General features: G+C 41.3%; 1 protein-coding gene across 1 annotated transcript in view; it reads left to right on the top strand.

The window, feature by feature from the left end:
- HTR4 (5-hydroxytryptamine receptor 4) overlaps positions 1-11,799 on the top strand; it is a 173,858-nt gene extending 162,059 nt beyond the window's left edge. The window contains exon 9 of the mRNA XM_052643545.1: positions 11,709-11,799. Coding sequence (XP_052499505.1) covers positions 11,709-11,799 — 91 coding nt within the window. The remainder of the gene's footprint in view (positions 1-11,708) is intronic.
- The last annotated feature ends 11,633 nt before the right edge of the window (positions 11,800-23,432 follow it).

Raw genomic sequence — 23,432 nt, 5'->3', positions numbered from 1 at the left:
CTCCCGAGAATTGTCTGGTCCCAAATTTCAAAATAAATCTGAGGTTGAGAAACCCTGCTTTAAACTAATCCTCTGGGCTTTGCAACAAAGAAACTTCTTACCTCTGCCAGGGGATAGCAGGAGCCAGGAATTCTGTATGCTGTTATCTGCCTACTACCATGCAGCCCCTGCATCATTTGACTCCTCTTAATCCACACCCACTCCCAAGACAGGACAATGGAGTGGAAACCCCTGTAAAAGGCAGGTGTTTGTGAGAGGAAGGGCTCTGAATGTCCGTGCTTAGAGTGCCAGCAGTAAGCTTGCAGATAAGCCCTTTCTATGAGGCAGGCTCTACAAGCTTGTTCCCTTACAGCATGTACTTGGCAGAGACACAGCCCTCCCGATTTAGTCAGAGCAGCTGTTCAGGAAGGAATCGCTTCCAAAGCACACTAAGAGACCCACTAGAAAACCATACCACCATGTAAATGTGTGCTTAGTCCTCTCTGTAGTGACACTCGGCTCTGGTGCATAGCAGTGGTAAAGCTTCGTCTTATTCTGGGTGTCCACAAACAAGAGAGTCTCCAGGAGAAGATAAACATCATGATTTTTTTTTTTTTTTGCAATATTCATGCCTTGTGAAGAATAATGTAAGGAATGGGGGATTGTGAGCATAGGGCTCAAAGATGATTCAGGTCATAAGAGTTGTTTTTAATATATCTGAGGACTATTTTGGGAAGAGGGAACCAATTTGTTTTGCAGGATCCCAAGGGAAAGAGGTGGGCTTCCCTGGTAGTTCAGTGGTGAAGAATCCATCTCCCAATGCAGGAGACATGGGTTCAGTCCCTGGGTTGGGAAGATCCACTGGAGAAGGAAATGGCAACCCACTCCAGTATTCTTGATTGGAAAATCCCGTGGACAGAGGAGCCTGTCAGGCTACAGTCCATGGGATCCTAAAGAACTGGACACAACTTAGCAACTAAACAACACCAAAGAAAAGAGGTAGTTATAAAGGATTGAAGTTTTAAGGACACATATTTCAGCACAAAATGGAACGGACTGCTTACTAAGATGTTCCTAATAAAGTAGAAGGATAAAATTGGATGATCACCAGTCACTGGAAGCATTGATTGATCGTTAGTCAGCTTGGCCAAGGGAGGGGTGGGAGGTCAAAGGAGATGTTCTCAGACCCTTCATTTGTGATTGTGTGAGTTACAGATCCACAAAATCCTCCCCCGGTGCAGTTAAACACAAGAGAGAGCAAACCTTCTTCAGCCAGTGTAGTATTTTCTTTGGTTGAAGCTGGAGACCTTCTGGAAAGGTTACTTGTGGGAAGAGATGTGCCGGAGTGATGCTGTCAGTTCTCTTTTCTTATATGATTCTTCTGGCTGGTAGGAAATTTAGATGCACCTGAGGAAGGAATCTGGGCTTCCCTGGTGGCTCAATGGTAAAGAATCCATCTACAATGGAGGAGATGCAGGTTCAGTCCCTGGGTTGGGAAGATTCCCTGGAGAAGGGCACAGCAACCCACTCCAGTATTCTTGCCTGGAGAATCCCATGGACAGGGGAGCTTGGCAGGGAGTAGGAGTCCATAGGGTTGCACACAGTTAGACACACCTGAAGCAACTGAGCATGCATGTGTGCAAGGAAGGAATCCATTCCCAGCCTCTGTAGATGCTCAGTGGTAAGTAGCTGATTTTACTCCTGAGATTCTGTCTGAGAAAAATGTTGTCATATCCACCCACCAAGATAAATGTCTATTGTTTGCGGCTTTGATATGAAAGGAATTGCTGATAAAGATTTTTAAGGAGAAGGATTGAGATTCAAGAAACATCCCCTCATCCTGGTTTTCATGTTCTTCCTTTTTTACATGTGAACAGTTAAGACTGTTTAGACTTCACTGGTCTGAAAGTAATAAAGCAGGATCCCAATCCAGAGGAAATCAGAGCACTGGTGAAGCAGTTTGGTATTGTGGCTAAGAGAATAGGACTTGTCCATTCATCTGCCGATGGACATCTAGGTTGCTTCCATGTCCTAGCTATTATAAACAGTGCTGTGATGAACACTGGGGTACACGTGTGTCTTTCAATTCTGGTTTCCTTGGTGTGTATGCCCAGCAGTGGGATTGCTGGGTCATAAGGCAGTTCTGTTTCCAGTTTTCAATTAAAATAAATAAATTTATATTAAAAAAAGATTAGGACTTGGCATTTGATGAGCCTGTCTGAATTCAGGTCCTGCTACTTTGAAGCTGTGTGATCCTGGGCGAGTTCCTTGACCTGTTGGTGCCCCCATTTCTTTCTATGCAAAAGTGGGAGTGAAGATGATTCTTGCCTCATAACATTATTATGAGGCTGATGTGAGATATTATACAGATGGAGCCTGGAATAAGTAAGTTATTGATGAATTGTGTTCTCGTAATCATCATCTAGTAGGAGAAAAAAGCAGGAACTCTAAGTTGGGCATACAAGGCTCCTATTTCTGAAACACTGGTTTGTTGTCAGAACTGGGTCTCAGGGGAAATAGTTTGGGGTCAAAATCACATAATATCCTTTTCATAAGGTATAGGATAGTTCCTGAGCAAGAAATTCAGAAGGAGAAGGAAAATTACTTCAACTGCAAGGAAAGGGGAACTGTGGGGAAGGGAGTGAGGCAGAAATTTCTAGCTTCTGTCCTCCAAGAAGTTCTGTGAAATCACACCTAACCTTTAGGTGAAGAAAGCCGGTGGATGGCTTCTGGTTATGTAAACAGACATCTGAGTGTGCTCCAGGTTGTGTTCAACCAAAGAGCCAAGAACCTGCTTTCCACAAGATGACTTCTGAATTATTTTCTCATCCTCATTTTTTATAAGATTCTTCGAAACATTTCGCAGTTAGACTTATTCTTGGAGAGGTTTTTATTCTCTAAGAAATGGGTGAATCTGTATTTTGATAAACCTGACAAACAAACATATTTGGTGCCTACTCATGTTCCTTTTATTCTTCTCAGACTTTTATTTCCTTTGCTGGCTGTTATCATGGAATTTTTCTTCTATTTGTAAATTGGCATTGTCTGCTTTGAGTTTCTGACTATGGGAGAAGGTGTGTGTGTATGTGTGTGGTTGTGTGTGTGTATGATTGTCATGTATACCAACTAGTTGCCTCTGAATACTTTGGTTCCTGGTCCAGACATCACTATCTTTATTATCATTATTTTAGCATTGGCCATTTACTGAGTGTTGGTTTTATTTGTCAGGGATTAAGCTAAGTGCATTACATATATCATCTCATGGAATTCTTAATATAACCCATGGAGCAAGTATTATTATCCCCATTTTACTGATGGGAAAATTGAGACTCTGAGAGGTTAAATTACTTGGCTACTATCCTATAGCTGGCAAGTGGTGGGCCAGGATTCTAACAGATATTCATCTGATTTCAGACTCTTGCTGTTAACCACTAAGCTATGCTCCTTGCTAGTTAATTGAAAACTCTTGAAATAATGGAGGACATTTGGTTCTTAGACATGGGCTGGGCTTCAGAAGCAGTATGGTCAAATATCCCAACCAGTGCAGTGATCTCTTCTATAACTTATCTGGTAGGTAGTTGTCTGTTTCTCCTCCCAGTGAGGGGTAACTTACTATTACCCAAGGCAAGACATTGGCAGGGTTGCAAATTATAAAATTTTTGCCTCTGGTTTTCTTTTGGGACTATGTGTATAATATCACCATAGAGAGAGAAGATATTTCACATGTATTGTTTAAGAGGATGTTAAAGCCATTCAGGCATGTGGGATTTTAAACTGTAAATGCCAATTGGATTGAGCTGTAATAGAATAATCTTGAGCAGGATAGTGTGATTTGCAGTGGGCAGATAGTGAAGGGCACGTAAAGTCCTTCTTGCCTGACCCAATCTGGTTTTCCAATTCATTTCTCCCAACTCTCCCCTGACCTAACTCCCTATGCAATAAGCATGCAAGATTGATCATTTTTCTTTATGTAAACAGTGAATTCTCCAGCCTCTGAATTACTTTTGCTGACCCAAATGCTCTTTCTCACCTTCTTGCCTGGCACAAGCCTACTCATTCCTTGAGGCATGGTTCCAACATGAGCTCTAAACTTTCCTGATCCCTACTCCCCCAATCATTGAGCTAATCACTTCCTCCTCTGGGCCCTCACACCACCTGCTTCTCTTTTTCTTGGAGACTCAGCTTATCCTGTGGGATCTTAAATACTTTTATGTATTTAAAACACTCTCTGCTCACCTGGGCAGCTTCTAGAAAGCAGGCCATTTCCTACCTGCAGTGTCTAAGAGTCAAGGGTACTTACTGAGTGAAGGTGCACATTTAGCCATGCTGCTGTTGAATTTGCCTGGTTCAGATTGTGGCTCCACCTCTCCCTAGCCGTTGACTTGGGCGAGTTGCTAGGCCTCATTCCGCTCAACTAGATACTGTAAAAAAAAAAAGCTCTGTGATAGGATTGTTGTGAAAATTACATGAGATCCGTGATTAGGCTAGCACAATCACTGACACATAATAATCATTCACTTAAATTTATACTGGCTGATTTTATTATGGATCAATACCTTTAAGACATTTTTCTCCTACAGATTTTTAGGTTCTTTCATATCAAAATAGTTGAGCAGAGGAAGCAGGTAGACGGTCTGATCCCCCAAAGATGAACAGTTCTAGTCTTTTATTTGTCTTTCAAGAACTATGGTAGGCAATGGAAAAAAGTCTCACAAGCAACTTGGTTTGACTTTAATTGTATGTGCGTATGGATAAACAGAAGTGGATTGGGATTAGAATAAGCCGTGTGTACTGATTTGATCTTGCACTTTGGCATGTTGAAACATGGACATGTCTGACACTGGTGATGCAACTAAAGAACCCCTTAGAATATATTTTGTCCAAGCTACAAGGTTAGGCATTCCAAACTGAAATTCAGCTAACTGGGGTCCTTTCTGCAAGCAGCACAAAATAATAAAAAGAGTGCTGACCTAAGATCCCAGAGTTTCTATCCTGAGGGTGCATTGCTTTACGTCCTTGTCAAGACACTATTCTCTGCAATTAGGTTTTCGCATCTGTCTGATAGGGTTTTTTTTCATTTGCCTGCCATTTTCACAATTTTTACCCATATCAGCATTCTGCCCATGCTATTTTCTATCTATCTTTAAATACATTTTTTGAAATTTGAATAGATCTATTTTTAAAGGAAACTCTCAGTTCAGTTCAGTTCAGTCGCTCGGTCATGTCCAACTCTTTGCAACCCCGTGAACTGCAGCACGCTAGGCCTCCCTATGCATCACCAACTCCCAGAATTTACCCAAACTCACATCCATTGAGTCGGTAATACCATCCAGCCATCTCATCCTCTGTCATCCCCTTCTCCTCCTGCTCTCAATCTTTCCCAGCATCAGGGTCTTCTCAAACGAGTCAGCTCTTTGCATCAGGTGGCCAAAGTATTGGAGTTTCAGCTACATCAGTCCTTCCAATGAACTCAAGACTGATCTCCTTTATGATGGACTGGTTGGATCTCCTTGCAGTCCAAGGGACTCTCAAGAGTCTTCTCCAACATCACAGTTCAAAACCATCAATTCTTTGGCGCTTAGCTTTCTTTATAGTCCAACTCATATCCATACATGACTACTGGAAAAACCATAGCCTTGACTAGATGGACTTTTGTGAACAAAGTAATGTGTCTGATTTTTAATATGCTATCTATGTTGGTCATAACTTTTCTTCCAAGGAGTAAGCATCTTTTAATTTCATGGCTGCAATCACCATCTGCAGTAATTTTGAAGCCCCAAAAAATAAAGTCAGCTGCTGTTTCGACTGTTTCCCCATCTATTTGCCATGAAGTTATGGGACCAGATGCCATGATCTTAGTTTTCTGAATGTTGAGCTTTAAGCCAACTTTTTGATTCTCTTCTTTCATGTTCATCAAGAGGCTCTTTAGTTCCTCTTCACTTTCTGCCATAAGGGTGGTATCATCTGCATATCTGAGGTTATTGATATTTCTCCCAGCAGTCTTGATTCCAGCTTGTGCTTCTTCCAGCCCAGCGTTTCTCGTGATGTACACTCATATAAGTTAAATAAGCAGGGTGACAGTATACAGCCTTGATGTATTCCTTTTTTATTTGGAACCAGTCTGTTGTTCCATGTCCAGTTTGAACTGTTGCTTCCTGACCTGCATACAGGTTTCTCAAGAGGCAGGTCAGGTGGTCTGGCATTCCCATCTCTTTCAAAATTTTCCACAGTTTATTGTGATCCACACAGTCAAAGGCTTTGGCATAGTCAATAAAGCAGAAATAGATGTTTTTTCTAGAACTCTCTTGCTTTTTTGATGATCCAGTGCATGTTGGTAATTTGATCTCTGGAAATTGCAAACTCTATGATGACCTTAAATGCAAAATCACATACAGAAGATGATTTAAAAAATAAATACAATGGAAACAAAGCAAATTGTTGTTATTTGCATAAATTTTTATTAGTATTAAAATTTAATAATATTGCTTGCCAAAATCTCTGAGCAAAGGCCTACTCTCTGTTTTTTTAGGTGCTAGAGACTTATTAAAGCCAGAGTGGGGCCAAACTGAGTATTTCTCTTTAAAATGAGCAGAATGAGTGGAAGAAGTATTGAATATCCTTAGTGCATTCAGGTTGTTTAATGCTATGCCTCTTTCTTTGGTATATCATCTGTGGAAAGCACTGCATATTTGGGAAATACTGGATCTTCCAGCGTCAATATTCTGTTCTGGTTGATAGTGCTCTAAAGACAAATGAAGAAATTGGCCTCGACTGTCACCTTCTGAGCCATTGAACTTACTAATAACTCAGTACAAGTTTATATGCTCACTGTTCATAAACAGTTCTATTAGTTTTTATCAGTTAGTTGTACCCAGTCATTTTTTTTTTCATCACATAAAAAACACCTTGAAAAGTATTGCTTTGTGCAACTCATTTCTTGTGCATTTACATTTTTTGCTATCTCATTTTTATGATTCATCACCAAATCTTTCCTCATTTCATCATCAATGTCATAAAAGCCAACAAATACCACTTGTCCACCCAGCTAAAATGAACTGTTTGCGTGCAATTCAATGCTTTCTTTCCGATCCTTTGTGAAGAATCACTGAATGCCTCAAACTCTAGTTCTTCCTATTCACATGTCCTTTCTCTTTCCCTATGTTTCTGTTGCTAAACTCTGCTTCAGGTGTGAGTAGAATAATTGGACCTTCACCTCCTCGGGGAATCATACTTCCATGTGCCCAAGAATAAAATGAAAGCACCGTTTGAAAATGCAGATTTCTGCTCTCCCCTCCTCACTTCTGCCCTCTCCCTACTCCCTACTCCCACACTGTCCTTAGAGGTCTGGTGTATGGGTCCTAAGAATCTGGATTTGTTATGGGTATTCAAGATAACTCTGATGCACGTAGTCTCTGGACAATTTTGTCAAAGATGACTTAGTGATCTTTCTCTTTTCCTCTTTTTCCTTCTTTTCCTCCTTCTCCCTCTTCTTCTGGAACAAATGTAATTTTAACTCTGTCTCATCAACCATTCATATTAAACTTCATCACAAAACTCTTCCCACCGTACAGCGGTTTCCATGTTTCCCAGTGGACAGAATTCCTGATTTGGGAGGCAGGCCACCTGATTTATAGCACTAGATCCACTATTACCTATCAGTCAATCCATGCCCCTTCATTGTACCTACCTGCCTTCCTTACGGAGTTAGGCTGAAGGGTATATGTGGAATGATATAATGATATAAGAATGTTTCATGAATTGTAGAGGATTTTAGTAAAACTATTAAAACAAGAAATTGCATTTTAAAAACTCATCTGTTAAAATATCAGAGATTCTTTTTTAATGGTGTTTTGCACCAGGGATTTTGAGTGGCTCTGCCAATGTTTCTGATCAAGCATATGTTTGAGGAAAGACAGTTGTGATCTCGCTGCATTTTAAGTTGTGGCATCTCCGCCCCTCCCTGTCCTATCTTAGCCAGATACATTTAACAGCTTTGTAGTGTGACTTCACAGATTCAAAAATTGAGGTATTTCAGATTCTGTAATACAAATCCCAAAATTATCTTCCTGTGTTTCCAGAGAAACCTCCTCCCTCCACACAGAATATAAAGTATCAGATACTAACAATAGAATATTAAAGGCCAAATTCAAATACCCACAGCTTTGGGGAACAGTCCCACACACAGCTGGTGCCCAGTCAGAAGGTCTGTATCTGTCACCCACCATCTCTGCTACTCATAGAACGAGAATGTCAAAGCTGCAAAGGATCTCATAGACTACCCTCCTGGTTTAAGGCATGAGAAAAGTGAGATATAGGAAAGGGACTCAGTCATCAGAGGCATGCCATGACTGAAGGCTAAAAAGACATCAGAATCCAGGTTACTGTCTCCTGGCTTACTGTTTGCATTGCTTAGTTAATAGGGTGGCCTTGCAATTGAAAGCAAAAGGCACTCACTGAATGTTATAGTCATGTTCCCATTGTATGAGGTTTCCCAGTGGCTCAGTGGTAAAGAATTCACCTGCCAATGCAGGAGATGCGGGTTTAATCCCTGGATTGGGAAGATCCCCTGGAGTAGGAAATGACAACCCACCTCAGTATTCTTGCTTGGAAAATTCTATGGAGAGATGTGGGAACGATATCTCTTGGGGCACAGCACACTGCACCATGATTCTGTATCTTGAACAAAGACCTTAAAAGGAGAAGACATTAAACTATTAACTGTGATTCATATAATAGTGTCAACTGAGACTGACACAGGCCAACCAGGACGCAAGGTCACCCCATCGTTATCCTCAGGTCTCCTTTTCTGCTGAGCGGGAGTCAGTTGTGAGTTCTCCATGGAGTTAGGAGGCTGGGATATTTTCCTTTCTTCTCTCCTTGATGAGAGCTATACTGATATTGTCTGGATAAAAAGGAGTGGTACCAAGCATCCAATAGCAATTCTGCAGAAGTCTCAATCATTAATTGACTATCTGGAAGGATTATATGAGAGAACTAGTGTAACCTCTTGGAGATACTTCTCAAAGAACCTCCTCCCAAGCTCCGCAACTGCTCTGGAGCCTTCCACACACCCAACTCGGTGGTTCTGTTTATCCCAGGTCTTCCCACTCTGTCTTCCATCCCCTCTGCTCATTCTTTGTTATGCTTACTCACTTAACCCCTTCCTCTACTCTCTCTGCTATCCTGACTTCACAGTTTCTTTTCCCTTTTCCACCTGGTCTCCCTGGTTCTGCATCACAGAAAATACGTGCACCTCTTGGCAAAGATGCTCCTTTAGTGGGCACGAGGAAAGAGTTCCATGTTAGTGTCCCAGTCACACTGTATTTCAGTAAAAGAAGACACATCATACTGTAGGCTTCCCATAGGAGGAGTAGATGTAATATACACCCATGTGCATATTCCTTTTACCCTAAGTCCATCATAATGGGACATGGAAATGCTGGAGACACAGAACCTGAATACTGAACTTAGCAGTAATGGTTCTTAAGATAATGAGTGACAATGTATCAGGACAATTCAGGGTCCAGATTTTGGAATCAAACTGACCAGAATTTTTAAGGTCTGATTTACTTATTAACTGAATAAATTTGGGCAAATTATTTAACTCTGAAACTCAGTTTCCTTGTCTGTTAAATGGGTTTAAACTACACTAATTAATGCATATCACACACTTAGCCCAGGCCCTGACATACAGGCGCTACCCTAATAAGTGATTGTTTTTATTGTTGCTAATGATAATAAAAAGTATGATACAAAGGGAATTTGGCCAGTAAAAATGAGAAACCCTTCCTTCTCCTCTTTCTCTTCCCTCCCCTCCTTCCTTTCTCCCTTTCTTCTTTCCTTCTCTCCTTCTTTTCTTTCTTCCTTTTTATTCAGTCATTCTTTTAATAGATATGTTCAGTGAATAAAAACAGAGGAAAATACAAGGGGTATGTAAAGACATGAGGTTGCATTTTGAGTTTTTCTAGGGAGCTCATGCTTGAAAATGGCATGTGAAAAATCTGAACGAAGGAAAATATAACTAAGGATGAATCAATAGCTATGTTCAGAGCAAGTAGAAAACCCAAAAATAGTTAGCTCTCATTATTTAGGAAAGAAATCTTACATATTCTGCTTCAGTAAGAATAGTCTTCCAACTGGAAAGAAGAGAACATCACAGGGAGAATGTTGCTGCCTGAGATTTATGGAAAGTTTTTAACTGTCTCTGAGCCAAGATGTATTATTAATATTTCTCAGAGGATTAAAGGAACTGGTTGATGAGACCTCTGACTGGTGCTCTTTTGTGGACTCGGGGTTTTATAGCAGCCTGGAGATCAGTAAATATTGCCCTAGTTCTTAAAGAAAGAATAAAGTAGACTCCAGAAACTGTAGCCTCACAACTTGAAATAGACCTTACCAAAAATTGAAAACAGTTATTATACAAATGGTATGTATGCAAGAGTCAGTGTTGTTTCATTAAAAAAAAATATCATGTCAACTCATTTCATTATCTATTAGGACAGACTTACTGCTTGACAGAGACATTTCAGCAAGGCATTGCACAAAGCCTTCCATGGGTGGGCCCATTCTCAGGCACCCTGATGATTACCCATTTGCTGGAAGGCTAGTCTGTGTTGGGGTACCACAGGTTCTGGTTTATCCCTGTTTGATCAATAGTTTTTTTCTCTTGACTGAAAAGGCAAATGATACTAAACTGAAAGATCTAGGTAGCAATAAGTTATCTGATCTTCTTTTTTCATGTTTTTAAAGATAAATTTATTTATTATAATCAGAGGCTAATTACTTTAAAATATTGTGGTGGATTTTGCTATACATTGAAATGAATCAGCCACAGGTGTACATGGGTCCCCCTGTTCCAAATATCTGATTTTCTTATGTGCTTGTAGAAGCCTTAAAGTCTCACTTGAGTCAGTGCTAAATAATCCTATCTTGAATGTTGAAATTGTTATGATTTAGAATGATCTCAATTGACTAAAATGATACCAAATCAATAAAATGAAATTAAACTGAGACAAATGTAATGTCCTATATTTTGGCAAAATAAGCGAATGAGTAAATAAATAAATATACGCATAAATAAAAACTGCACCAGTGTAGTAAAGAACCACAGGAATTGACAGCTATTTGTATCAAAAAAGAGAAAACCTGGCAATTAACTGAACACATAGCCAATAGAATATTATCATTGTTGGAAATGAACTTAATGTTAATCACATCCATAGAAGTAAACTAAATTGATGATGAAAAGTTTGTGACATAAATCAGATTCACTATGTAGATTTGGGCTCTTTCCTGGTTCTGTATTCCATAAGAGATAATTTTAATAAGGATTGTGTTTACAGGACAGTGACCATTATGGGCAATCATCTGGAAACCATAATATATAATGAACTATTAGAGAAAATGGAAATGTATAGCCTGGAGAAGAGAAAACTTGAAGGATATAATTAGCAGGGAGAAGAATTATGAGTGGGCCTGGAGGGCATCGTAGTTCCACTGGGTAGAAGCTGTAGGAAGGCTCATTTTGGCAAAACATTAATAAGCTATTTCTAATAACTAAAGCTGATCAAAAATAATATGGCCTGGTGGGTCAGTGGAGATTCCTAAGCAGGGGCTAAACAGCCACCTGTCTGCATGGCACAAGGGGCTTTCCTGCAGTGGGCGGGTTCTTGCACCAGACTATCTGTCCATTCCAACTCTGAGGTTCTGTGATCTTCTCCCCTCTCTAGGGATGCAGTGGAATGTGGTGGCCAATGGGAGAGTCAGTCCCACCCCCCAGCAAGTTCTCCTCTGGTGGCCGCACAGCCCAGTGACACTTAGGCCCCTGGGGCAGTGACCCTGAAGACAGCCATCCCTCCGAGAGAGGGCAGGTCCTGAGCTGCTGCCCGTGCATGACTGCACCCGGTGTCCTCTTCACCCAGCGTTCCATCTGTTGGTGCAGGCACCCTGTGCCCATCGAGCTTTTCCTCCAGGATTCTAGCAGGTGGCAGGGGACAGGATGGCCCCCTTGTTCACTGGGAGGTTCTTCTTCAGAGATCCCCCTGGAAGGGATCTTTTTATTTCCTAGCACTCCCTCTTTCTGGCCTCATAGTCACCCTTGCCTCATAGTCTCTGTTGTCCCCAATATATACCCTTACTATGCCTGGTTTGTCTTGCTCGTGTTCCAAATAGGATCGCTCACTGTGTCCTATCTCAATCATAGACATTTCCAAATAGTCCTTCTTTGCTGTGCCTGCTCACATGCACTGCCAAAACACATCCTCCCCGCGCCTGCCTTGGTCAGAGTTCTTTTCCAAAAGCACGCATCTCTTGCTTGTTCGTGTCTGTCACAGCCATGCTCAGACTGCTCACTGGCTCATCTCTGTCCTGCTCTGTGCCAGACACTAATACACTTTCCACCCAGAGTCTGGGTCCAACTGTGCGTCCTCCTGTGTCCATCACAGACTTCTACTTGCTCTTCCTTATGTCCATGTCAGTCCTTCTCTTCAGGACATGCTCCATTTATTTACCATGGAAGAAACGGGGCAACCATCTTTCAGAGGAAAACCATGTCTGCAGCAACCTCGGAGGGAAGCAGAAGACAGACAGCTCCCAACCAGTGCCATGGCCTCAAGCCCTCCTGCTCTGAGATGCTCACTTTCCTAGAACAAATAATTTCCTCGAGAGCCTTGGGCAGGACCAGTGGCATTATAGTGTTTATTGAAAGATTTTGGAATCTTTCCCATAAGCTTGTGGCAAAGTCCATGGTACCAATTTATAATCCTTGAATCTGGCCTTGCTGCTCCCAAAGGAGAGAACTGTTGGAGGCTCACGCTGCCAAGACTTGTCACTCACTGCAGTTTCCCCAGGTGGAGGAGCAGGACCAAGCAGTGCTCAAGGTGGAAAAACAGCGCTTCACTCGAAGCCAGAGGACCTGGATTCCAGCCCTGGCTCCACTTCTAACATGATGTGAGATTGTGACCCCTGCCCTTCCTTCCCTGTACCTTACTTTCTTCATCTATGAACTGAAGTTTGGACCAGGGGATTGCTAAGATTCCTTTCTGTTTCTATGACAACAGGATGCTGCTATAGCCATCAGCTACCTCGAAAAGGTGTGACCTGCCTGCCTTTTGACTTTGTTTCAAAGGAACTAGCCGCCTCATCTGGGCCTTCTAGACCTTTGACGTTGCCAGCTTTGCCCTTCAGATAAACCTGGATGTCTTTCATTCAAAACCAAGTTCACAGCTCTTGCCACCTGTCCCAGAGTGAAGGTCCCAGGGAAGTAAACACTGCCACATCCCAGAGCCCTGTGAGGTTTCCACTTTGGTCTTGGCTGTGGTTTAATAGCATCTCAGGACTTCATCATACTGTCCTTGTTCCTGCTGTTTAAGAAGTCAGATATCATTTCCACTGATGTTTACTTTATTTCTGGAATTGCACCAGCCTGGAAGAGACTTTGGAATGAGAAAGAAAAAATTGCTGTCAAACAATCCAAATGCCAAAAAAGAAAAAAGAAAAATTCTGAGTCCTGCAAAGGCTTACAATTTTTTATGTGGAGAAAATCACTTGTTAGGGAACAGGAAAAGACTCTAATGAGAAATGTGACTTGGAACTCCCAAATGCTGTTGAGAAAGATGCACCATGCTGAAATGCTCCTGGTGTAGCCTGGGGTTGTCACTCACTGATCAGTGGGAGCAGATTTATCTGGAGACCTATTCTCATCATATATGAAGAAAGTTTATCTAAGTCCTGTCTTGTACATTGACTCTGGATGGACCAACTGCCTGTGCTTTTTTGAGTCACTGTCCCTGTGCCGTTAACAAGATTGGAGCTTAGGAGGCAACCACGTTTAGGAGGATGATCCTCCTCTAATACAAAGGAGAGATCAGCAAAGTCTTGAACCACAAGGCCCTGATCCTGGCAGTGAGACTCACACTGTATCTGTTGGGCTGCTGCCCACATTGTCCACAACTTCCATGAACGTGCAGTTAGGATGAGAGAGAAGAGAAGCTGCACGGGCCCTGAATCAATTGCTGTGACTTACTGTGTGACCGTGAACTAGTAACTGGGCCTCTCCGGCCTCAGAAACAGTCTCTCCTGCCTACTTCATGAAGCTGTTGTGGAGGGAAATTAGATAATTTTTGTGATGATGTTCTGTAAATCATAACATGCCATTTTGTTTACTATGACTTTGAATTACTTTGAGTGCTCCTGGGTAGTCAAAGTCTAAGAATTTCTTCACCAAGATGTGGATTAGAGAGTGAGCTTCCTATACTGAAAATACCAAGGGATCATCTTTTGGGGGGTCCATTCGCCCAAATTTACCACCTCTGCATTTGATTATTCTAAGCTACCCAAAACACACCAACACTGAAAATTTGTACATCACAAACACTCTCATTTGAAGGGTTTTGTTGTTCTCAAAGTAAAGAGGTAGGTAGAGAGAGATGAGGACTACAGTCTAAATTTTGTGATAATGAGCCTAATTTTTCATGTAACTTCAGAGTCACATGGAATAAATTCAAATACCGTTTTGCCATGAAAACATTTATTTATACAAAGACTTGGGTCATCGAAATTGTCCCCACCCTGTTAATTCTCTCTCTCTCTCTCTCTCTCTCTCTATATATATATATATATATGAAAATAACCCTCCAACATGAATTAGATCATGAATGATAAGCTGATAGTTATATAAAGAGTGTATTGAGATACTGAAGCAAATTATTTGAGATTTTTAAAAATCTGATAGTCTATGTAAATTATTGTTAATTATCATTTAGTGTTATCTAGATAGCACCTTCATTTTGTTTACATTTTTAGTAAAGCAGAATTACAAGTGGGGCCACTCATGCATTTTCTAGCAAACTAAGTCCCCTTGTGTAATCAGCATATAAAGTACATGTGTGCCCATTATACAGAACATGGGATTTAAATATATATCTTCAAAGGCTTGCAAGTTTTAATGATGATTATATTTTGGTTTTAAGAAATTGTTAGTTATACATATGATTTATTTGAAGCTAAAGCTTTGAAGTACTAGGACCCCTGATTCTAATTTGTTTCTATTCCCTTGGCTTTATGATGCAATCCACTTTTTGATGCAGTTCCCAAGAATGTGTTCTAGGAAAAACAGGAGCCTTGTTTTCTTTATTGATAAATTCTATTTATTGATAAACATTAATAAAATGCATATGTTTATATCTGTGCATTCTTTACATGTTATGGAAATTGTATACAGAGGGAAATCTAATGTCTTAAAACTATTAGGAGAATTTTGAGTATACAATAAAATGCCAAAGTCAATCCTGCGCCTCAGTTCTCTGCAGCTTCTCTGTTGTCTCATAGCCCAACTCACCCCTCAGAAGCTTTGGGTGTTTGATGCTGGAGAATTTTCTGTCTCCAGCATCAGGGTCTCTTCAAGGTAAAGACAGAAGCCCAGGACTCCTAAATATGATTTTGCCTGTCTTCCTGTCACCTTTGTCAGCCTCAAGTACTAAGACATATCTCTCTTACATGGGTCATCCCAGGAAGGGCACAGGGAAGGCTTTAGCCCAGCCACTCTCCGGGCATACGCCATAGAAGCCATTCAAGTCAGCGTGGCAGTTGTACTATACATTCACTGGTCTTGAATTGAGTTTGTTAATCATGTGCCTCCTCTTTTTGTGTCATGAACAACTCAGGATTCTGGAGTTCCTGGAAATTGAGGCCCAGAATACATGTCAGTGAAATTCAAGTCCCTGCTCTTCTGAGAATGGGGTGAAAGAAAGACCCCCAACAGCAGTCAGGGGCAGTGTACTCACCCAATTCTTCTGTTTAATCCTTGGGGCCGCCATCATCTCACATATGAAATGCAGAGGGTGGGCAAGAATTAGGTTTTCAAATCAAAGCTCTTTCTTCATACACAAGCTTTACCTGGAACTCTATTGCAGTAGGGTGAAGTGGGGTGGAGAACAGGTATATCTGGGTTCCCTCATCTCTACTCATTATGATCCATCACTGGAAGGAGATTTCTTGACATCTAAAAACCTCGAGCAGCTGGAAAAGGCACCCTCCACTGAAAGTCTGTGATGGTGCTTGGCTTTTCCATCCTTCTTTATTTTTCTAAAGCATTTGTAAGATTCCTGCAAGCCATTTTTCCTGATGACGTTCCTCAGAATCACACTTGTCCACTTATTTACAGAACCTCTTCCTCCATAAAGAAAAAGCCTCATCTCCTGAAACATCCATCTAGAATGACCACCTGAGTCTTCACCTCCTGTGAAGCATCCGCTGTGTCAAGGCAGAGAACTAGACCTCAAAACCTGGGCTAGCCTAACCCTGGACCGTCTTTTGTTTTCCTTTCGTCTTGTCTTTCTTCACTTTGGAGCAGCCATTCTCTGGACCCATGCAAGGGGGTGGGAACTAACATTGATTTAATAGTCGCCATGTTCTGGGTGGTTTCTGTGTGTTACATAGTTTATTTCTGTCAAGAGTCAGAGAAACATATTTTAAACACCTACTATGTGGTGGGCTACAGTCCGTGGGGTCACAAAGAGTCAGACACGACTGAACGACTTCTCCGCTTCTCTTCACTTCACTTCATGTGCTAGGGCCTGTTGTCAAAGATCCACTAAAAATAATACTGATGAGATTCCTTCACTGGGAACCAGGAAATAAGAAAGGAGACATACAAAACGTGAATGAGACAAGTTTATATACGCACAAGTGCTATGAAGAACGACAACAAAAAAGCTGAGATGAAGCAGGGGTGTGGACATTGTGTGAGGTATTCAGAAAGCTTCAAGAGATCAGCCCCCTATGACCTGGGAAAAGAATATTGAAGAGGAGTCTGCATGTGTTAATCTGGGGGAATATTATGTCAGGCAAAGGAAACAGCAACTGCAAAGAATCTGAAGCAATAATGAGCCTGGTAAGTGTGCATGGCACTGAGTGAATGTGGGGAAAGTGGTAGGAGATGGGATCACAGAAGTAAGTAAAAATTGACAATAATGAGGACATTTTAGTTACCATTCATCAGTTAGTTACTATGGGCCAGGATTTATGGGAAGTATTTTAACTGAAACTCTACAAGGTAGGTATCATGTTTCCATCACATAGAAGTTAACCTGGAATTTCCCCAAGAACAAAGAGATTATTTGGAGCCAGAAATGGGGAAATGGAACCCAAACCTTGCCAAGTGTACCCTTTCTCCCCAGTGTCACTAGCTGAGGGGACTTGATCCACCTGATACCTGTTCCCTTTAGCAACAAGAACCATCCTTAACACAGATAATTCTCTTCTTGTCTTTTTCCTTTTCTCTCTCTTATTTCTCCATGAAGTGTTGCTTACATTTATAATGATTCTTCATTTATTTTACGTATCCTAATTCCAGTGAAAGTGAAAATGTTAGTCACTCAGTCATGTCTGACTCTTTGTAACCCCATGGACTGTAGCTTGCCAGGCTCCTCTAGCCAGGATTCTCCAGGCAAGAATCTCTTCCCTAGGGAATCTTCCTGACCCAGGGATTGAACCTGGATCTCCCGCATTGCAGGAAGATTCTTTACCATCTGAGCCACCAGGGAAGCCATAGTTAGTTAAGTCGCTCAGTCGTGCCCGACTCTTTGGGGCCCCATAGATGGCAGCCCACCAGGCTCCTCCGTCCATGGGATTCTCCAGGCAAGAACACTGGAGTGGGTTGCCATTGCCTTCTCCAGGGGATCTTCCCAACCCAGGGATCGAACCCAGGTCTCCCATATTAAAGGCAGATGCTTTAACCTCTAAGCCACCAGGGAAGCCGAGGGAAGCCATGCTAATCCCAAATAGCACATAATTGGAAGTTCAGTTCAGTCACTAAGTTGTGTCCGACTCTTTTCAACCCCATGAATCTCAGCACAACAGGCCTCCCTGTCCATCACCAACTCCCAGAGTTTACCCAAACTCATGTCCATTGAGTCAGTGATGCCATCCAGCCATCTCATCCTCTGTCATCCCCTCTCCTCCTGTCCTCAATCCCTCCCAGCATCAGGGTCTTTTCCAATGAGTCAACTGTTCGCATGAGGTGGCCAAAGTATTGGAGTTTCAGCTTCAGCATCAGTCCTTCCAAAGAACACTCAGGACTGATCTCATTTAGAATGGACTGGTTGGATCTCTTTGCAGTCCAAGGGACTCTCAAGAGTCTTCTCCAGCACCACAGTTCAAAAGCATCAATTCTTCAGCGCTCAGCTTTCTTCACAGTCCAACTCTCACATCCTTACATGACCATTGGAAAAACCATAGCCTTGATTAGACAGACCTTTGTTGGCAAAGTAATGTCTCTGCTTTTCAATATGCTCTCTAGGTTGGTCATAACTTTCCTTCCAAGGAGTAAGTGTCTTTTAATTTCATGGCTGCAATCACCATCTGCAGTGATTTTGGAGCCCAGAAAAATAAAACAGCCACTGTTTCCACTGTTTCCCCATCTATTTCCCATGGAGTGATGGGACCAAATGCCATGATCTTAGTTTTCCAAATGTTGAGCTTTAGGCCAACTTTTTGACTCTCCTGTTTCACTTTCATCAAGAGGCTTTTTAGTTCCTCTTCACTTTCTGCCATAAGAGTGGTATCATCTGCATATTTGAGATTATTGATATTTCTCCTGGCAATCTTGATTCCAGCTTGTGCTTCCTCCAGCCCAGCATTTCTCATGATGTACTCTGCATATAAGTTAAAGAAGCAGGGTGACAATATACAGCCTTGATGTACTCCTTTTCCTGTTTAGAACCAGTCTGTTGTTCCATGTCTAGTTCTAACTGTTGCTTCCTGACCTGCATACAGGTTTCTCAAGAGGCAGGTAAGGTGGTCTGGCATTCCCATCTCTCTCAGAATTTTCCACAGTTTATTGTGATCCACACAGTCAAAGGCTTTGGCATAGTCAATAAAGCAGAAATAGATGTTTTTTTTTTTCTAGAACTCTCCTGCTTTTTTGATGATCCAGTGGATGTTGGCAATTTGATCTCTGGTTCCTCTGCCTTTCTAAAACCAGCTTGAACATCTGGAAATTCACAATTCATGTATTGCTGAAGCCTGGCTTGGAGAATTTTGAGCATTACTTTACTAGTGTGTGAGATGAGTGCAATTGTGTGGTAGACTGAGCATTCTTTGGCATTGCCTTTCTTTGGGATTGGAATGAAAACTGACCTTTTCCAGTCCCGGCCACAGGACTGTGGCCACGACTGGAAAACTGCTGAGTTTTCCAAATTTGCTGGCATATTGAATGCAGCACTTTCACAGCATCATCTTTCAGGATTTGAAATAGCTCAACTGGAATTCCATCACCTCCACTAGCTTTGTTCGTAGTGATGCTTTCTAAGGCCCAGTTGACTTCACATTTCAGAATGTCTGGCTCTAGGTGAGTGATCACACCATCGAGACTTTCTGGGTCATGAAGCTCTTTTTTGTACAGTTCTTCTGTGTATTCTTGCCACCTCTTCTTAATATCTTCTGCTTCTCTTAGGTCTCTTGGAAGTAAAAAAGCCAATTATTATCTAGCCAGAAAGTGATTTCCTATGAAACTATTCATTTCATTAGAAATAAAAGGAAATTGAATCTGGTTATGTAATCAGTAAATTTTTCCTCGTGCATTTTTAAAAATCTCCATCCTACTTGACATCATCCTTCTACAACTGATGCTATCACCTTCTGGACTGGGGAGTTAGGCTATAAACACAACTTTGAGCATGCCGTTTCTCAGATCAAAACCTCTAAAAGACTCCTCCAATGGACTGTCCATGGAATTCTCTAGGGCAAAATACTGGAGTGGGTAGCCTTTCCCTTCTCCAGGGGATCTTCCTGACCCAGGGATCGAACCCAGGTCTCCCACGTTGCGGACAGATTCTTTACCAGCTAAGCCACAAGGGAAGACCAAAGGACTCCTCATTGTTAACCAAATCTGGGCTGCCCATAATTTTCTAAGTCTATCAGAGTTTTGCCTCCAGTTATTTCTCTTTATACATAGTTACAAAGCAAGCCATGTGCTCCGTGTTCCCCTTACATGCTCTTCACATTTTCATCCTCAGTTTATTGATTCTTCTGTTCTTTCCCTTGGGCATATATCTCCTAGCATCTCTTATATGGTCTATCTCAAATACCACCTTCTACTTGAAGTCTCTTCCAGCCTCCAAGACAGTGTGAGGTTTTTTAATCTATTTCAGTCCCTGAAGCACTTTATTTGCTCTCCTATAACTTTTTCCTGAGCTTTTCAGTGTGGTTTGTATTGTTAATTGCTCAGTTGTGTCCTACTCTTTCTGAACCCATGGACAATAAGCCCACCAGGCTCCTCTGTCCATGGGATTTCCCAGGCAAGAATACTGCAGTGGGTTGCCATTTCCTTCTCCAGAGGATCTTCCCTACCCAGGGATTGAACCTGGGTCTCCTGCACTGCAGGCAGACCCTTTACCATCTGAGCCACCAGGGAAGCCCTCACGGTTCATTAATGATTCCTATTCTGAGCTTCCCTTCCAGAGCCCAGATTTTGAGCTCCTTGAGGACAAGAGCCAATTCTTATCAATCATCATTTTTTTTTTTTTTTTTTTTGCCTTTTTCTTGTGCCCAACACAGGTTTTTATGCACTGAAGCTTTTCAGTAAGTTCATTGAATTTACTTATTTGGAAGAACTTGTTTTTGTTTATAGCATCTGCACTGCACATGCTGCTTAGCTCTTTCAACCCTCAAATCTCACTGCTCCTCTGCTGTTTAATTCTCCATCCACTGCAGTACCTGCAGCTTTCTGATAAGAAGAAAATTTTCCTGTGACCATTTTGAATAAAATCAAGATTTTATCATATTTCTTGCAAGTAGCAAAAGATTAGAGTTTTAAAATACCATTATTTCCATGGTTTATGGCAAGCTTTTCCCCCTTTTTTGGTTCATGTCTGCCTGTCGAAAAAGAACTTAAGCTTAAATAAAGTTTTGTATTTATAGAACATGGTGGTGAATCAGACTGAAGTGTGAGTTACTTGACATTGTATAATCCTAGAGAGTATTGGCTACTGTTTTACCTGTAATGGCATTTACTGACACAGCACAGAGAATGGAGTGAATGTTGGATGGTCCAGGCCAAGGATGTAGGAGTTGCCCAGGCTAGGGTATGATACAGCATGCTCAAGAGACGTCAGGAAATGTGTCCTTTTCCCCCAGCATCTAACTTACTGTATGACTCTCCACATGTCCCTGCCTCTCTCTGCCTTCAGTTTTGCAAATATAAATTGAGAAGCATTTCGTGGTTAAGAGCTTGGGCTTTGTCATTAGATAGACATGGGTTTAGATTCAGGCTTTTCCAGTTACTGACTGTGCGTCACTTTGATGTCACTGTTTCTTCTTAGTGGAGGGATAATCATAGCCCATCCTGTAGAGTGTTGTTGTGAGATTCAGTGGGTTAAAGCTCATAAACAGTGGAACATAGTCCGTGGCATACACACTCACTGAAGTGTACCTGTTACTATTAGTACTCTGATTCCATGACATTTGAAATTCTGAAGCTGCGTGTAGAGACATATGGAAAGGAAATTGAGAAACCAGGGGTGGGGAAGTGGTGAAAGTGGCAAGCAGTGGTTATTTCTTGTCAGGTGTCTGATCCAGAAAAGGGCAGGCTGTGAACACTATTCAGGAGAAGCTGGAGATGGTAAGATATTTGGTTACAGAATCAGAGAAGATTTATATGATGTGCATAGGCAAGAAACAGAGTTTAGTTGATTCAGTGTCTTATTATGGAAAGCCTAAGATGTCTCTTCATTTTCTCCAGTTCATGAGTTTCCTAAGCAGTAGCTGCACTTTACCTTTTAAGATGGTAAAGGGACACAACTTTATTGAGCACCTGAGATATGTCAATACTACTTTGAGCCTTTACATGTATTATAGCATTTAATTCTCAAAAATAGTATTGACTATATTGAATCCTTCTCAAGTTGCCAGCTAAGTTGCTTTGGGCAAGTTAATTAACTTCTCTGAGTCTCAGTTTCTTCATGAGTAAAATAGAAGTGTTAATGCTGCCTGACTTATGAGGTTATATAATTTAAATTAAATTTGTGTATGATAGCAATTACAATACCACCAGGCAGATATTTCATATTTTATTATTATTTTCATTGTCATTTTATATAATAGTCCATTTTATGGATAACTGAAATGAGGCTGAGGGTGACTAAGTTTCTGAACCTAGGTTATACAAGTAATAATGAGCAAAGACAGGATACAAGCCTAGAGTTGTCTGTCCTAAGAGTTCAGAGTTCATACTCTGTTTTTTGGCCTGTGTAGAAACAATGTCATCAAACTTTAAAGAGGCATTCCTTCCAAAATTAGAAGATGTTTTATAATATGTCTGGATATCTTGGTAGCCTGGATGGATAGTCTTTTAAATTGGTCTAGAGCCTTTGATAAAAGCTCAGACATTATCTGTGTTTTTAAAATACTTGGTTGAGATCACATAATTCAATTTCAATTGAGTCTTTCTTAGTACTGAATGTCATTGAAGGATTATAGTATTTCATTGCAGCCTCGGTCCCCTGAATTAGCATGGTAGTCATTAGGATATGGTCTTGTCAACCGGGTCCAAATGGGGGCCCATACGCCATTGCTTGATGATGAAATTCTTGGCCAGAACACAGAATCCGCCCCCCTGTACCCTATATTCATTCTCTGAAGCCTTATAGCAGTCTCTCTTTATCATCCTCAGGAACTTGCCATGGAGAAGACTATGAGTCATCCATTACTAAGGCTTTGCGAAAGGGAAGTCAAGCCGGGGATTCATAATTTCAAGTGAAAAGCCCCTGGATGACTGAGCCAAGATGCCATTTCTTGTGGGCCTTTTGTACCAGCTGGCCAGAGAGTGGGCAGTTGGTCAAGGGGATGTGAGTCAATGGAAGGAACCAGGAAAGAGTGGTTTTATCAGGGTTACTCTCATTAGTGCATCTCCTCGTCTCAATGCAGAGCCTTCCGGAAACATTGAGTTATAAAAGTAAAATGCCAAAGTCATTCCAGAATTCTGTCTCATCTAATAGAAGCCCTCTCAGTGGGGAGCAGTCTCTGTTTATTTTCTAATTTCCTGACATTTATTTTCTATTTAAACCTTCCTTTGTAACTGATGGCTTCACTTGTGATAGCCTATATGAAAAAAAAAAAAGCAGAAATTCTGATACCACTGTGAGTCACCAGCTGGGTGGCTTCTGGCAAGCCACTTCCCTTCTGGGTCCCAAATTTCTCATGAAACAAACTCCGTAGCCCACCTCACAGATACCAAACTTTATTTATTCAATTGGCAAAGGTTTTTGTGCTGCTGGAGAAGAGAGAAATAAATCAATTTTTTTTTTTTTTTGGCATGGGCCTTTAATGGCTATAATATTAGTAGTCAGGGAAAAATACAGTTACAAAAACTAGAGAGCCAGGCAAAAAGTGATGTTTGGTGAGGTTAATTAAGACACAATATTCTATCTAAAATATATAGGAATGGACGACAAATG

The sequence above is a fragment of the Budorcas taxicolor genome, chromosome 7 (assembly GCF_023091745.1).
Source record: "Budorcas taxicolor isolate Tak-1 chromosome 7, Takin1.1, whole genome shotgun sequence".
NCBI lineage: Eukaryota > Metazoa > Chordata > Mammalia > Artiodactyla > Bovidae > Budorcas > Budorcas taxicolor.
This window is presented reverse-complemented; position numbering and strand designations above follow the sequence as displayed.